At 43.1% G+C, this 17,747-nt stretch overlaps 1 protein-coding gene across 1 annotated transcript; it reads right to left on the reverse strand.

The window, feature by feature from the left end:
- Positions 1-333: 333 nt before the first annotated feature.
- LOC139422474 (smoothelin-like protein 2) lies at positions 334-16,619 on the reverse strand. The gene is made up of 10 exons (XM_071173641.1): positions 16,137-16,619; positions 5,712-5,856; positions 5,374-5,568; positions 4,468-4,830; positions 4,262-4,327; positions 4,058-4,103; positions 3,785-3,979; positions 2,090-2,204; positions 1,610-1,761; positions 334-1,502 (listed from the first exon to the last, which is right to left on the reverse strand). The coding sequence occupies exons 1-10, from the start codon at positions 16,617-16,619 to the stop codon at positions 1,376-1,378; spliced, it is 1,887 nt and encodes a 628-aa protein (XP_071029742.1). The 3' UTR covers positions 334-1,375.
- Between the last annotated feature and the right edge of the window lie 1,128 nt (positions 16,620-17,747).

A 17,747-nucleotide genomic window follows, 5' to 3' on the forward strand; every position in this document is an offset into this window, starting at 1 on the left:
CATGCAGTGAGATTACTCAACTGCAGTCAGAAAACAACCTGTTTGCTAACGAGTTAATGTAGCAAAACTAGCCAACCTAGCCAACTACCGCTATCTAACGGTATTACGTACACATTTTGCATAATAGCGCATTCAAACGGGGCTGCAATGAAAACTAATGGGACTGTAGCGACTGTGTTAGCATCAAAATCTGGGGTGTTAGCAACGTTGCTATTCAAGCGTTGATTGACATGGTAATGGACCTATAGTATTCAAGAAAAGACAAAAAAACGGACCCCTCTTATGCTATATGTTGCATCATGGGGTGTCAATAAAATCTTTGAAATTCTTGCGTTTTATATTTTTTTGTATGATAATTATTTATTTTGACCCCTTTTTCTCCCCAATTTCGTGGTATCCAATTGGTCGTTAGTCTTGTCCCATCGCTGCAACTCCCGTACGGACTCGGGAGAGGCGAAGGTCGAGGGCAGTGCGTCCTCCGAAACACAACCCAGTCAAGCCGCACTGCTTCTTGACATAACGCTGGCTTAACCCAGAAGCTAGCCGCACCAATATGTCGGAGGAAACACCATACACCTAGTGACGGTGTCAGCATGCATTGCGCCTGGCATGCCACAGGAGTCGCTAGTGCGAGATGGGACAAGAACATCCCTACCGGCCGACGCTGGGCCAATTGTGCACCGCCCCATAGGTCTCCCGGTTGTGGCCGGCTGCGACAGAGCCAGAACCAGAATCTCTAGTGGCACAGCTAGCACTACCATGCAGTGCCTTAGACCACTGCGCCACTCAGGAGAAATGCGTATTTTTGTTGAGTGTATATTTGAACCTCTTCTTATATGCACATAGGAAAGATCAATGTTATTCATTTCTACACAACACAATAGTCGTAGTCACCAACTCAGATCTGGCCACTCTGTTACCAATGTTACATCATTGATCCTGCCACCTTTCTTTAAATTTACACCTTTCATTTGCATTGTCTACTAAAGTATGTCTTTCAGGTGTTTTGCTAGCTTCATGCTTAATAAACACTGTTTTATAGATCTTGTTCTATTTCTTTTATGATATGCATCCATATTATACCAATAGAAAATAACCAGCATTTGGCTCTGAGTCAAAAAACATCTTTGTAAAACTACCAATATTTTCCCCAATTTACTACCTCTATTTTCTAAATGAGGAAAAATAAATCCCCCAAACCATATGCACAGCACATTATTACAGGACCAGAAGAATTCAAATAGAATTCTACAGGCACAATCGTCATATACAGTTATCAAGATTTGAACAAAGTAGGGAGTAGTGCTTTGGTTTGCTGACGACATGAGTCAATGTAACTGGTGATGATAGGGGTGCTCATCTCTGCATGGGAGTGTCATTCAAACTTCTTGAGGTGGTTGTAGAGGGACTGGACGTAGGTGAAAATACACATAGGGTCTGGTCTGCTACCCATCACCATCATATCCTCCACCTCTATGAGACGCACACAGTCGGCTTGCTCCCTGAGAGAGAGAGCAGGAGAGAATAAATAAGGTTTCCAATAGATCTATATTATGATACCGCAATTCAGAGCAGTACCAGGATCACACGCGCACACACACACACTTACTCTGCTGTGGTGAAGGCCACTTCAAAGTTGTGTTTGCGATTGGCAGGGTTCAGTGTGTTGTAGTCAAACACCAGGGGGAAAAAGGAGTGGACCAGGGCAGCGAATGCCATCCCATCACACCAGCTGGACGAGAAGTTGTGGATGTCTATGTTCTGGTTGAGGAGAGAATGGTAGGAGCCAAATGCAGTGTTACTTCCATGGAAAAACTGTTAAAAACGTGCGTATTCCTATACATTGACTAACTAAGGGCAAAATTTGATGCAAATCCTCTATTAACATAAATGCATGATTAACACACATGGTCCAGTTACGAACAAAAGTGAATGGTACCAGAATATGGAGCCTCCTATGGTGTCTAAAGTCCTGGCAAGGACTGGGATGGACTAATCGCTGGAAACCAGAACCAAATCTCACGTTTGCTAACTAACATTTATACCACATTGTGAACAGTCCGTCACGAGGGACTAAGGCCGGACTCACCTGGTAGCCAATGGTTTTGGAGCGGCACCATTCTAGGAGCATTGCCTTGATGTTGCTAGCGCTGTTGAAACTCTGAGAGTGCTGCAGTTTGGTCTTTGATCCTGCAGCCTTGGACCTGCAGAGTGGAACATAGAGGTGTTCAGTTGTTTGTGGCTGTGTAGCTCAGTTGGTGAGAACATAGTACCAGCAACATCAAGGTCATGGGTTCATCTATGCACCTGTTGTGCTGTAAGTCGCTTAGTTTGCGTTGTTTGCTAAGGGGCATATAAACAGGACCCAACAGTCTGACATATCACACAATAACTATGTTACTATCCAACTAGTGACAGATTTTCATGCAAATATTCTAAAATCCGCATATAGAATTTTCCTGCGAATATTCTAAAAATCTGCATGAAGAAAATATGCAAATTTTCCCATCAGATTTGTTGTGGATGACGTAGTGCACACAAAATGTACTTTTTCCCTTTAGTTTTCATTTACCAAATAGAAATCTAAATTTCAATGCGTTTCCATCTCATTTTCTTACTCTACAGATAGTTATGTAAAAAAAAACTTTTGCATTAAATAGCGAATGTGCCCACTCTAGTCTTGGCGCGTGCGCTCTAGCCAACAGCTCACAGATACAGTGCGGGTAGGCTAGTCTACATGATGAGATTATTATGGATAAGAGCATTGTCAAATGGCAGTCAAGCATCGATCATCAGGTCACCAGAATAAGACCCTCGGTATTTATTGGAAAGGAGCATCAAGCTCATCACTGTGCACTTTCACCACCCTGTGAAGTTCATAACTAAATTGAATCTGTAGCCTAATAAACTGCATCATTTCCCAAGTCATAGTGGGAGGACCACACACCATATCATTATGCAGTTTATTAGGCGTGATACAAATTTACTTTGATATGATGGTTACTGTATCAATATTTGCTCATAAAGGAGTTCCCACCTCCGTTTCTCACATAATTAATTTTGCCGACACAAAATGATCCCACCATGTCGAACAAACAAATTATCTGTTGGCATTAATAAAATTGTACCGAAACTTCCTGTAACGTTTTTCTTCCGTTGAAGGAGAGGAGGACCAAAATACAGCGTGGTTAGAGTTCAACATGTTTAATCAAGACCATACACGAGAACACTACAAAATACAAAACAATAAATGTGAAAACCGAAACAGTCCTATCTGGTGCAAAGACACAAAGACAGAAGACAACCACCCACAAAATACCCAAAGAACATGGCTGCCTAAATATGGTTCCCAATCAGAGACAACGATAGACAGCTGCCTCTAATTGAGAACCAATCTAGGCAACCATAGACATACAAACTACCTAGAAAGGACACACCCCATAAACATACAAAAAACCCTAGACTAGACAAACACATAAATCCCCCATGTCACACCCTGACCTAACCAAAATAATAAAGAAAACAAAGATAACTAAGGCCAGGGCGTGACACTTCCTGTTTCCATCACAGCTGTCTTGATTTCTTTTTTATATATGGTATGACTTTACTCACATAAAAACTGTGGATGCAAACATGGTTAATGACAGTGATAATATACACGGAGTAAAGGGTTGGGGAACATATAACTTGGCTTTAACAATTATCCAATAGGAAGTAATAGTTAGCTAAGGTGGGCAAGAGAGACAATGGGTGATGTCAGGGTGACTGACTGTGCCTACCGTACCTGCCACACTCGTAGGCCAAACCTTCAAACAGAGACCGTTTGCCCTGCATCCCGAGGTTGCGAGGCAGCGTTTGTGACCTCTGCAGCTTCCGCTCCCCACCACCCCCAAACTTGTCCAGACCACCAAGTCTGTCCAGAGTGCCAAACTTGTTCGGACCGCCAAAACTTTCCAGACTGCCAAACTTGTCCAGGCTCCTATAGATTATGTAACAATTTAAATAATTGCGCTTTTATAGTATGTAATAGTATGTTTCTAGTATGTTAAAGACTGACCTGTCTGTGCCAGGGGGAGGCACTTTTCTGGGTGGTAGGAGTTTTTCTGAGAGCGAGAAACAGACAGACGGAGGGGGGTGGGGGAGAGAGAGAGGACAATGCTAACCTGACAACGAAGAAAAGACTAGGAGAGGCAAAGGCAAAACACACAATGAAGACCAGAAGACTACTATGCTGTACCTAGAGACCAGTTCCTACTTTTACCTGTGGTTGCTGTGAAGCTCATGCTACGGGTAAGACTCGGGCTCGCTGCCTTAACTGCATGTACTACTGTAAAAGAAGGAAGGGAAAGAAACTGACATAGAACTGGAGGTCAGACAAAGAAATGGGAAAGAACAATGTCAGAGACGGGAAAGTTGAAAGATACTGTAGCAGTGAGAGAGGAGTCCTTGTGTCCCTGTGGTACTCACCACGTTCACTACGTTTGAAAGGAAATTCTCCTGATGCTTTGGGTTTGGTCTCCTCAAATACTGATTGTCTAGGTGTTTTGGGTGCAGGGGCAGGAGATGGAGGGACTGCAGGAGACTGAGATTGGGCAGCAGAAGACTGACTTGGGGCAGCAGAAGACTGACTTGGGGCTGCAGAAGACCTGGTTGGGGCTGCAGGAGACTGAGTTGGGGCTGATGCAGTTGGTACCCCGGGGCTAGTTCTGCTCATGGCACTGACAGAGGCATAGGGCGGGGCCAGAGATACAGGGGTGGGGTGCTCTTGCTGAGCTGCATGACTGCTGACTGGTGACCTCACTTCCTGATGTTGTCCAGGCAAAGTCTCTGCTTTGGTGAGAATAGACAGAAGAGGAGAAAAGGTTAGCTGGTAGGGTTTAGCTAGAATGCAACATTTGGCTTGGGACTAGAGGGTGACATCAGGTCAGATGGACCATGTCAACCAGACCTGGGTTCAAACAGTATTCCTTTTCTTTCAAATGCTTTATCTGTGCTATTTGAAATTGGACAGGTATCAAAGAGTGTGGCTGACAGAAACATACAATATATAAAATGTTACACAATCTCGGGCCTACTGCAAGCAAAATGATTATGTATCTGATCCTTGTAATAGGCCTGGAGGGGTAAATGTACGTATTTGCACAGGGTATCTCTCTTTAATGCTGGTGCTGAAACAACCAAGACAAGTCCACAAAGTCAGCCATGGATATGTTACTTAATTCAACTTTAGATTCTTCAGAGCACATCTTAAAGAGATAATTTGTTCACAATTGAATACAAAATTACCCAGAAGGGCTGCATACAAGTTAAGGAAACAAAAATGTAATTTGGGTGAAAGAATAGAGAGCTGAGTCCGGTCCATGTTCTACTCACCGGGACTAAACAGAACATCAAGTGCTGTTTTGGGAGTGGTGACGTCTGCTATTGGATAGGTAGGAGACTTTGGTGTTGAAGCAGGACACTTTTGGGCCAAAGCAGGAGATAGTGCTGGCGGTTTGGGGCTAGTGGGGGAGTCCGTTTTGGTCATGGCAGTGCAGGGAAGATGAGGATTGCCGAATGACGAGCCCTCTGATATGTTAGGAGTGTGCATACAGTAAGAGGAAAGGTGAGAGTCAAAGAAGGAAGAAAATTGTGTAAAAAGATGACTTGCAAATTGTCCACAGCCTGCTTACAAGGTAAGGAAACAAGTATGTTACATGTATTTTACTCACCAGATTTATACAAATAATCCGATTTTGCTTTGGGTGAGGTGACATCTACTAATGAATGACCAGCAGACTTCTGTTCTTTGTCATGTCCATTCTCCAACACAGCAGCAACATTTTTCTCTTCCATTTGTTCAACAACCTTATGTCCCTAAATAAGAGAAACAGAACACACTAAGGTGCCCATTATTACACTAGAGGCAATCTAAAATAGCATACCATAAAACAAACCTGTACAATAAATGTAAGTTGAATCAGAAACAATAATCAAATCAAGCTTTATTTACACAGCACATTTCCAACATGGTATGCAACGCAATGGGCTTCACAGGGGGATAAAAACAACGAAGAAAATATATTTATATTTATTACACAACAAACATAAGAGGATAAATAAAATGAAAGAATAAAAACTGATTGACTAAAAAGCACCCTAACGAAAAGCTAAAAAGGAATTTTTAAATATTTATTTTAAACATGTCCACAGATTAGGCCCCTCAGGTTCTCTGGCTTTCTGTTCCAGAGGCTGGGGCTATAGTAACTAAAGGCTGCCTCTCCATGCCTCGTGGTCCTAGGCTTTGAGATAGTTAAAAGGCCAGTACCAGAAGACCTGATGGACCTACTGGGTACATAACTTAAAAGCATGTCTGACATGCATTGGGGTGCACAATCGTGGATTGATTTAAAAACCAAAAGAAGAATCTTAAAATGAATTAGGCAGCCTGTGCAGAGACCTTAAAACCGATGTAATGTGTAATCTCTGTCTGGTTTTGGTCAGAACCCGTGCTGCAGTATTCTATATGTATTGCATTTGACCAATGGATTTCTCAGGTAGACCGGACAGGAGAGCATTACCGTAGTCAAGACAGCTTGTAATAGAAGCATGGATGAGTCTCTCTGTATCAGCCTGAGAGAGAAACAGACACATCTTGGCAATGTTCCTCAGGTGGTGAAAAGCTATTTTGGCAACATTCGTAATGTGGGATTCGAAATTGAGTCCAGAATCTAAAATAACACCTAGGTTTCTTTGCCTGGTGTTTTATTTTGAATTGGCAGTGAATTAAAATCGAACATTGTGGAACACCACGTGGGACATGTATTTTCTTTGAGTTATGTTCACCAAGGTTGACAAACTCTTGAAAGGTTAAATAGGTCCTAAACCAATTTAGAACTGGACCAGAGAGGTCAACCCACCACTCCAGTCTGTCCAGAAGGACATCATGGTCAATAGTGTTAAATCCAAGAGTACAAGGACAGAGAGCTGTTATAAATGATGCGGACACGGCTCATGGCCCTGTACCATTTCAAAGACACCAGCCCAAAATGGGCCATGCCACAAAAAAATGGGCCAGAATTGCCGGGGCCGGTTTATGGTCCCAGTCCACCCCTGAGTTACATCCATCCAGAAAGAAGAATCTGATGGTCCCAGGAATCCATCTAAAACCATTCCAATCTTTATCGGAGTTTTCCTTGATATGTGTTTAGGATCAGTGCAGGCGTCTGTCTTATCACTTGTTCACTTTTAGAAGAGGAGATCCCGATAAAGGTTCTCAGCACAGCTGACTGCCTCAGTGTTTGTATCTAAGTACAGGTCTGTGCTTGCCTTAGTGACTCTGGTTCTCTCTGGCTCGCTCTGTCTAGCTGTATCTGAAGTTTGAGATCTCCTGCACTCTACTCATCCTCTATCTCTCTCTACCCTCCTCCGTGAGGAAAGTGGATGATCTCGATCACAACCACTGGATGGATATGTGACAAAATGCTCTCTTTCAAACTTGTTTGAATTTCATAACAGCAGAGCAACAACCATAATGTCTTTATGACATGGTCGTTATTACGGCTGCAGTACCAAACCCATATGCAGGGACCATTGGTGTTAGCCATAGATCCACCATAGTAAGACTGTGTGTGTGTGTGTGTTCAAGTGCAGCACTACCCTCGTGGCAGAGGTCGCTGAGCTTCGTGCAGCCAGCCCAAACACCCCATCCCGGAGGGAACCAGCAACTTATCAAAGGCCAAACCAACTGGAATCTGCTACAGGCTCAAAATGTCCCCAGGAGCATAGCCTTAGAATCTAGCATAGCCTTAAACGGACAGATTAGCAAATTGAAAACGGGGTCCAACTTGTGGAAACAAACGAAAGAGCAGCTTTAGGTCTTTTAGGTGTCCCAAAGATAAAAAAAACAGCAATTTTTGACTCTCCTTGACAATAACAAACTTGGACATTTGGTCTGGAAATTGTATTATTCTTACTGGTCTTTGGGTCTCCATAAGTCCCCATTGTGACTCTGGTCTTTAGTGGCACTGGGGCTCAAAGTGTGGGTCTAACTGACAGGTGTGGAGAGACCAGGCTTAAATCCTGAAGCTATTTTGGATTTGTAATCAACCCCCCACTCCTCTTAGATCTTAGCATAGCCCCAAACGGGGCCTTTTGAGATCAGGAGTTGGTATTGGGAAAGCCAAACAGTTCCAATGCTATCATTCAGTGCCAGAGCTCCGTAATTCAGAGCCTGCTGGACTGGCAGTCTCTCCTGCTATCCCCCCATGGCTTTCCTGACTGGTTGCGTCTGCCAGCGATAGAGCCACGATGAGAGCCCAGTCAAGTCATCAACTCATAGCAGGGGGACAGCAGAGGCTAGGGATTAGCAGTAGCAATGATCTGTATGTGCAACTCGCATACAGTATATCACAAAAGTGAGTACACCCCTCACATTTTTGTAAATATTTTAGGAGATCTTTTCATGTGACAACACTGAAGAAATGACACTTTGCTACAATGTAAAGTAGTGAGTGTACAGCTTGTCTAACAGTGTAAATTTGCTGTCCCCTCAAAATAACTCAACACACAGCCATTAATGTCTAAACCGCTGGCAACAAAAGTGAGTACACCCCTAAGTGAAAATGTCCAAATTGGGCACAATTAGCCATTTTCCCTCCCCGGTGTCATGTGACTCGTTAGTGTTACAAGGTGTGTTAAATTTGGTGTCATCGCTCTCACACGCCCTCATACTGACTGGTCACTGGAAGTGCAACATGGCACCTCATGGCAAAGAACTCTGAGGATCTGAAAAAAATCATTGTTGCTCTATAAAGATGGCCTGGGCTATAAGAAGATTGCCAAGACCCTGAAACTGAGCTGCAGCACGGTGGCCAAGACCATACAGCGGTTTAATTGGACAGGTTCTACTCAGAACAGGCCTCGCCATGGTCGACCAAAGAAGTTGAGTGCACATGCTCAGCGTCATATCCAGAGGTTGTCTTTGGGAAATAGACGTATGAGTGCTGCCAGCATTGCTGCAGAGGTTGAAGGGGTGGGGGGTCAGCCTGTCCGTGCTCAGACCATACGCCGTACACTGCATCAAATTGGTCTGCATGGCTGTCGTCCCAGAAGGAAGACTCTTCTAAAGATGATGCACAAGAAAGCCCGCAAACAGTTTGCTGAAGACAAGCAGACTAAGGACATGGATTACTGGAACCATGTCCTGTGGTCTGATGAGACCAAGATAAACTTATTTGGTTCAGATGGTGTCAAGCGTGTGTGGCGGCAACCAGGTGAGGAGTACAAAGACAAGTGTGTCTTTCCTACAGTCAAGCATGGTGGTGGGAATGTCATGGTCTGGGGCTGCATGAGTGCTGCTGGCACTGGGGAGCTACAGTTCATTGAGGGAACCATGAATGCCAACATGTACTGTGACATACTGAAGCAGAGCATGATCCCCTCCCTTCGGAGACTGGGCCACAGGGCAGTATTCCAACATGATAACGACCCCAAACACACCTCCAAGAAGACCACTGCCTTGCTAAAGAAGCTGAGGATAAAGGTGATGGACTGGCCAAGCATGTTTCCAGACCTAAACCCTATTGAGCATCTGTGGGGCATCCTCAAATGGAAGGAGGAGTGCAAGGTCTCTAACATCCACCAGCTCCGTGATGTCGTCATGGAGGAGTGGAAGAGGACTCCAGTGACAACCTGTGAAGCTCTGGTGAACTCCATGCCCAAGAGGGTTAAGGCAGTGCTGGAAAATGATGGTGGCCACACAAAATATTGACATTTGGGCCCAATTTGGACATTTTCACTTAGGGGTGTACTCACTTTTGTTGCCAGCGGTTTAGACATTAGACATGTTGAGTTATTTTGAGGGGACAGCAAATTTACACAGTTATACAAGCTGTACACTCACTACTTTACATTGTAGCAAAGTGTCATTTCTTCAGTGTTGTCACATTAAAAGATATACTCAAATATTTACAAAAATGTGAGGGGTGTACTCACTTTTGTGATATACTGTACCTACTGTATAACTGTCGCTCTCGATCTGTCTCCCCGTCTGCTTCTTAACCTCTTTATCCCATACCCTCTCTCCGAATCTCTTTAACTCTCTCCCTCTCTCAGAAACACGCAACACACAAACATAGTCAAACACAGTCATACACCCACATTCTAACATGTTATTTAGAGTCACAAGGAAATACAGGGTTAGGGTTTCAAGATGCGCACACACACACGTAGGAGCGCATTTCTATCAGACTAGGTCATTGAGTAGTCAGGTATGATAAGGGAACAGCCAGGTGATAACAGTGCTGTGGAATGTTGGCAGGGTGTGTGTTTTCAGAGGGGAACAGCTGGCAATCTGGCTCAGGGGGATATTGACAGGGAGTCGGAATTCTACTTTCCGTCTTGTCAGGACGCTCAATTCAGGACTGGGATTGGTTGGATGAAGCACTCCCTCGTGCTGAAGTGAAGAGATATGGAGACCCAAAATAGCTCCTTTAGGGCCTCCACATGGTACTTGCTGTGTGTTAGTGTGTGTACCCCTTGTAAGCCTAACTCTTTATTTGATTGTAGATCCAAATAACAAATTCAAGTGCGTCTGCTCAGTCAGTGATAACGATAGGGGTGGGAGTCAAATAAGATAACAATACATGTCAGATTATTACCTACCATTTTCCTATCATAACCCTACCAACCATTAATCCTATAATCGTTCTAATAACCAACCCTTCTCATACCCCAAGAGCAGTTGATATGAAATACAAACAATCCAGACCTGACCAGCTACAACCTAAAAGAACCTCTTATCTTCATACTACCAGATACAGTTCATTTGGAAAAAATTCAGACCTCTTGACATTTTCCACATTTTGTTACATTACAGACTTATTCTAAAATTAAATTGATTTAAAAAAATGGGTTTCTTTTCATTAATATACACACAATACTCCACAAAGAAAAAACTGGTTTTAGAACAACAAAAAAATACAAACTGAAATATGACATTTACGTATGTATTCAGACCCTTTTACTCAGTACTTTGTTGAAGCCCCTGTGGCAGCGATTACAGCCGCAAGTCTTCTTGGTATGACGCTTCAAGCTTGGTATACCTGTATTCGGGGAGTTTCTCCCATTCTTCTCTTCAGATCCTCTCAAGCTCTGTCAGGGTGGATGGGGAGCGTCGCTGCACAGCTATTTTCAGGTCTCTCCAGAGATGTTCGATCTGGTTCATGTCCTGGCTCTGGCTGGGCTACTCAAAGTTACTCATGCATTGTCTTGGCTGTGTGCTTAGGGTCGTTGTCCGTTTGGAAGGTGAACCTTCGCCACCAGTCTAAGGTCCTGAACCCTCCGGATCAGGTTTTCATCAAGAATCTCTTTGCACTTTGCTCCATTCATCTTTCCCTCGATCCTGACTAGTCTCCCAGTCCCTGCCGCTGAAAAACATCCCCACAACATGATGCTACCACCACCATGTTTCACCGTAGGGATGGTGCCAGGTTTCCTCCAGACGTGACACTTAGAATTCAGGCAAAATAGTTAAATCTTGGTTTCATCAGACCAGAGAATCTTGTTTCTCATGGTCTGAGAGTCCTTTAGGTACCTTTTGGCAAACTCGAAGCTGGCTGTCATGTGCCTTTTACTGAGGAGTTGCTTCTGTCTGGCCACTCTACTATAAAGGCCTAATTGGTGGAGTATTGCAAAGATGGTTGACCTTCTGGAAGGTTCTCCCATCTCCACAGAGGAACTCTGGAGCTCTGCCAGCGTCAACCATTGGGTTTTTGGTCATCTACCTAACTGTTATGGGATTTTTATGAATAATGACTAAATTATGTATACATCTAACTTAGAACTATAACTAAACAGAATACTATGTTACTGTATGGATGTATGAATCTTATTTTAATCATAATACTAATAATGTGTGTAGTTTTAGTCAAGAATTAGAACAAGGACTTTCTGTTCCTTGTTAGAAATGAATGGAGCTATCGTCAGACCGGCTGGAATGCTGTGTTCCTTACAGGACATTCTGTCTCTACCCAGGGAGGGGAGAGACCTTGGGCATGTAGTAGATTGTTTAACAGGTAGCAGACAATGTGGGAAGTGTGAACTATATTGTCATTGTATCTGAGAGGAGGAGAGACATTTATGACAAAATGTGGGGTATATAAACTAATGTACATGGTATTATTGACCAGCGCTCTCGAGAATAAATGCTATTGGCTAATTTTGGAAGACTGGTCTCTGTCCATTTTATGCAAATAAGGATCTTACAAATTCTTAGAAACAGACAGAGTGATTTAAATTGAATTGGTTAATGAACCCACATAGGAATTGTTAAATTCCTTTAACACTAACCAAGGCCCATTTCCCCCGATTGCTCAGTTTGGCCGAGCGACCAGCTCTAGGAAGAGTGTTGGTGGTTCCAAACTTCTGACATTTAAGTATGATGGAGGCCACTGGTCTTGGGGACCTCCAATTTTGCAGAAATGTTTTGGTACCCTTCCCAAGATCTGTGCCTCGACATAATCCTGTCTCGGAGCTCTACGGACAATTCCTTCGACCTCATGGCTTGGTTTTTCTCTGACATGCACTGTCAACTGTAAGACCTTATATAGACAGGTGTGTGCCTTTCCAAATCATGTCCAATCAATTGAAATTACCACAGGTGGACTCCAATCAAGTTGCAGAAACATCTCAAGGGTGATCAATGACAACAGGATGCACCTGAGCTCAATTTCGAATCTCATAGCAAAGGGTTATGTAAATAAGGTATCTGTTTTTATTTTTAATACATTTGCAAAAATGTCTAACAACCTGTTTTTGCTTTGTCATTATGAGGTATTGTGTGTAGATTGTTTTCCTCATCAATGTATTTAATCAATTTTAGAATAAGGCTGTAACGTAACAAAATGTGGAAAAAGTAAAGCGGTCTGAATACTTTCCGAATGCACTGTACATGCAGTGGTGTAAAGTACTTACATAAAATACTTTAAAGTAGTTTTTGGGGGGGTATCTGTACTTTACTATTTATGTTTTTGCCAACTTTTACATTACTACATTCCTGAAGAAAATAATGTACTTTTTACTCCATACATTTTTCCTGATACCCAAAAGTACTTGTTACATTTTGACAGGAAAATCTCAATTTCACACACTTATCAAGATACAATCCCTGGTCATCCCTACTGCCTCTGATCTGGCGAACTTACTAAACACAAATGCTTAATTTGTAAATTATGTCTGAGTGCTGGAGTGTGCCCCTGGAAGATAAAATAAAATTGAGCCATCTGGTTTGCTTAATATAAGGAAGTTGAAATGGTTTATATTTTTACTTTTGATACTTAAGTCAATTTTAGCAATTCCATTTACTTAGTATATTTAAAACCAAATATTTTGACTTTTACTCAAGTAGTATTTTACTGGGTAACTTTCACTTTTACTTGAGTCATTTTCTATTAAGGTATCTTCACTTTTACTCAAGTATGACATTTGAGTACTTTTTACACCACTGTGTACATGCTGACATTTCAGCAAACCTTGTAGTGGCAATCTCAGACCTAATTTTCACATCCATTTATCTATCCCCCTCTCACATTCTTAGCATTGACCTTCACCTCCATCCAACCATGACAAAAACTACACAGCTGACTGTGGTGAGGTCACCTGTGTACAACTTTGTTAACCCATAACAAGGCTGACGTAAACACTCATCAACCTCACTATACGAGCATTATGGGAAATATATGGAGAGCGATGAGGGTGCTGGGAAAGGTGGAGTTGGGTTGCTACTCTGTCCGTCTCTTCTTCCAGTCTTTCTCTCTGGTCCCTCCCCCTCTCTCAGTTTCTATGCATCCAGAGTTGCAACATGACGTAAGTTATGGGAAGTTATGTTAGCTGGGAATTTGCGGTGCTACTAAAATGTATACTGAAACAGACACACCCAAACCACCCCCAATCCAAACGTCCAGGACCAGGGCCATCAATCAGGCCTGCCCTGCCAAAATACATGTGCCCTCTTGGGGGGACAGGAGGAGCGGAGAGAGGGGAATGGATGAGGGTAAAAACACACAGACAGAAATACATCTTTGGATTCAATGAGAGATAAGAAGTAGTTTAAGGTGGAGGGTACGAAAAGTACACTTAAATCTAGCCATGAAAGAAAAATAGATACCCATAGATACCCAGACTGAATAAATAATAAAACTGTGAGAGCATTCAACAGTGTACGAGTGAGTATCTTCTTTCAATGGGAGGTACCAAAAGACAGACAGAGAGAGATCCTCTGGATGTCACACTCAAGGCCCCACTGGAAAAACCACCAGCAGGGATGCTCCATTGAATGTGCAGAGTTTGGGTGTCTGCAAAAATGTGTGTTATTTAAATAGTTATTTTCTGTGTATTTGAGTATTTTCAAATAATGTGGCCCGAATCAACTACTTCTATCGGAAGGATTTGAAAGTATTTTCATATAATTTCCTATAATTAGCCTACTATTTTAAATTATTTTTAAATACTTATTTCCAAATACATTATTTTGAATACCAAACCGATTTCTAGGATTGTATTTTAATCAGTGTATTTGATTATACTTTCAAAGTGTATCTCCAAATATATTCAACTACTTGTCAAAAAAATAAAAAAATATGTCTAAATACAAAATAACCCTAAATAATATTTGAACTCAGGTCTGGTGTGTGTGTGTGTGTGGATATTCATGTGTGTATACATAGACTGTTTGAATTAGTTGTTTTTTGGAGTGTCTCCAAATGCAAAAAGTGACATGTTTATATTATATGATTCAGGTAGAGAGGATGGGTAGCTTGCCCTTGTCCCATTACTGCCTAATGTAGTTACACGCAATTAGGGGTTCACAGTGAAGCTGCAGAAATGCTGTAAAACCTTTCGTTATTCTTAGATCATTTTTCCCTTGACATGGTCAAATAACTCCAAGCATAGATTGGTTAACTCTTTTTGTAAACTAAAGGCACGGATTGGCCTATAGGTGGCGTGCTATACGCATTCTCACTTAAACCGTCAAATCGGCCGCCCCGTTTGACTAAGAGAGTTGAATCTGTGTCTGTACTGTAGGTGTCGTTCCTCATGCTAAACAAATGGCAAGGTGATTCCCTGCATTATACAACACAATTTTCAGTCACCTTTAATGGCCCATTGTGCTAGACCTATTTTTTTAAATATTTTTGGCAAGTGAAAAAAAAAAAAAAAAAGGACAAGTGGCTAAAGAAATGCACGCCAAGCCCTGTAGCTGATTCCACCATTGGCAACAACTGGCTACTAGAACTGAACTGATGGACATGGGGCAACGACATGTGGTATGTAAACCTTTTGTAAATGTCCTTAGAAGCTATGTGAATATAACGTCACTGCAACCTTAGATGACTGCGACAGAGCAGTTGGTGGCACTATCGATGTCACTGGCACCATAGGATACTAGAGCAATAACTATCAATCAAGTGGACTTTGTCTCACGCAAATGAATGCTAGATAAGATACAAATTATGCAGATTAGCAATGTGAAATATTGTGATTAGTACATCTGTATAATCACATATTGTTGCCCTGTTATGTGGTCTGAACGTAGTGAAAAGTGGATATTTTATTCTGCAAAATGAGAAACCGGAAGTCCTGCCACTTGCACAGTCAGTGTATTACAGCTGTGAAAGTGTATTGAAGTATTTAGGAGCGCTAATGTGGATTGTACCAATTAAGATTTATATCAGCATGGTAATGCTTTCACAGATTGCACATACAGGAAGATAGTTCCTACATGATAGAGTGCTTGCTTTGTTATCCAACTGATCTTGTGTCCTTTCGGTATCCTGTAAACATAATATATTGCTGCTCACAGCTACATTTCATTAGTACTAAGACGAGAGCTTTAGAGTGAATGACCAGGGGTAACACTTTCCCCGGCTGAGAGACAACAGATTTACAATTTAGCACTGTCTCAATCTCTCTTTCACACACACACACACACACACACACACACACACACACACACACACACACACACACACACACACACACACACACACACACACACGAGCGAGCGGCTTTCAGTTCTCCCAGATGACATTCCCTTGCATTCTACCAAATTATACTAAATGGGACAATATCTTCTCCAGCAACAAGGTAATACTCACATTAGACATGCTGGTATCCCCCCCCATTGGCTCCCTGCTGGAGAGAGAGGCTGATGTAGAACTAGAGGCATCAGAACCAAGACCAGAAGAACCAGACTCCGACAGTCCAGAGGGGACCGTGATGGAGGGGCTCCCCTGGCTTATGTTCACCGTCCCCTGGGACGAAGTCATAGGGATCCATCCCCTACTGGCCCTCTCCTCGAGGGCGCTTCTGTCCACCACTCTTCCCGTCAGACCCTCCATCAGGCAGGCCAGCACCTCCAGCTGGCTTCGGAGCTGCAGGTTCTCCTGCGTCAGCCGCTGAAGAGCCTCGGCCAGGGGTCGCTGTGCCCGGCACGCCTCGTCCACCCGCCGCTCCACACCCCGCTTGAAGGCGCTCACATCCACATGCACCTCGCGCACCGCCGCCGCCAGTGTGGCTTCGAAGTGGCCCAGTGCCTCGCACACCGTCTTGTCACACACTTTGTCCCCGGCAGCCAACATAGGTATAGAAGTGTCCATGTCCCCACTAGCAACAGTAACCCCCAGATTACAGGAAATTAAGCGGTGGATAGGTTCAATAGACGATGGCGCCAGCTCTACTGTTCTTTCCTCCTCTTCTCCTTCTCTCCCACGGTTTCTCCTGCCTGGACTGCTGAAAGGAGGTGATGAAGGGAGGGATAGATAGGTCTCCCTCTTTCTCTGCTGTTTAGTCCCCAGAGAGGTCTTAGAAGGGGGAGTTTTAGGTGTTCTATAACCGTTTCCCAGCACAGTTAGAAGGGTTTTAAAGGAATGTGCATTAAGATGGCTGCTTTGGAATCTAAGCCATTTAAGCCCAATTAAACTCCATAGAGGACAAGAGCTGGTAATTATAGGCTCCGTGGCTCTGTTGAAAAAGAGAGGAGATGCAAAATGATACCCTGCAAAATCAAGTTATCATTTGAGGAGGTAGACGTATCAACAAACCTTTCGGAGGGTACTGCTGAGTGAGAGGTCCAGTAGTGGAGCAGTCCAGTCCACACATGTGTATGTTTATATGAGTGTGTGTGTTTATGTGTTTGTGTGGAGTGCATCCACACACCTCTAATGTAATGTCATGAGACTTGCTCTACTGTGTGTGAGTGTGTTCTGTATGCTGTGCAGCTCTGCTTTAAACCAACAGCCTCGTGAGCAGGTTCATTTTTGTATCAGGGGAATAAGGGGGAGGAGGGAGTAAGAGGGGAGGGTACAGACTTCATGCAGCACCCTGCCCTTCTTCGCACTCTGCTTGAAAACCTTCTTCGCACTCTGCTTGAAAAAGTGTACGTGTCTGTGTCTGTGTGTGTGTGTGTGTGTGTGTGTGTGTGTGTGTGTGTGTGTGTGTGTGTGTGTGTGTGTGTGTGTGTGTGTGTGTCTGTCTGTAGGAAGGAGAGGGAAGTTTACATTGCCTTAATGTGCCCAATGTAAAATAAGGGAATGGCAAGCCTGAACAAGTGATTTCACATGACTGTGCCCTCAGAAAGCATTTACATACCATTGACTTTTTCCTCATAATAGTGTTTAACATTAATTTTGAATGACTACCTCATCTCTGTACCCCACACATATAATTATCTGTAAGATCCCTCAGCCGAGCAGTGAATTTCAAACATA

Source organism: Oncorhynchus clarkii, chromosome 12, assembly GCF_045791955.1.
Source record: "Oncorhynchus clarkii lewisi isolate Uvic-CL-2024 chromosome 12, UVic_Ocla_1.0, whole genome shotgun sequence".
Lineage (NCBI taxonomy): Eukaryota > Metazoa > Chordata > Actinopteri > Salmoniformes > Salmonidae > Oncorhynchus > Oncorhynchus clarkii.

Excerpts from the sequence above, each read along its gene's own strand:
- LOC139422474 (XM_071173641.1), bottom strand. The coding sequence starts at position 16,619 with ATGTTGGCTGCCGGGGACAAAGTGTGTGACAAGACGGTGTGCGAGGCA. Across the intron at positions 3,980-4,057 it reads CCTCCCCCTGGCACAGACAG|GAGCCTGGACAAGTTTGGCA; the intron begins GTCAGTCTTTAA and ends CATAATCTATAG. Across the intron at positions 1,762-2,089 it reads CCAAAACCATTGGCTACCAG|AACATAGACATCCACAACTT; the intron begins GTGAGTCCGGCC and ends CTCCTCAACCAG.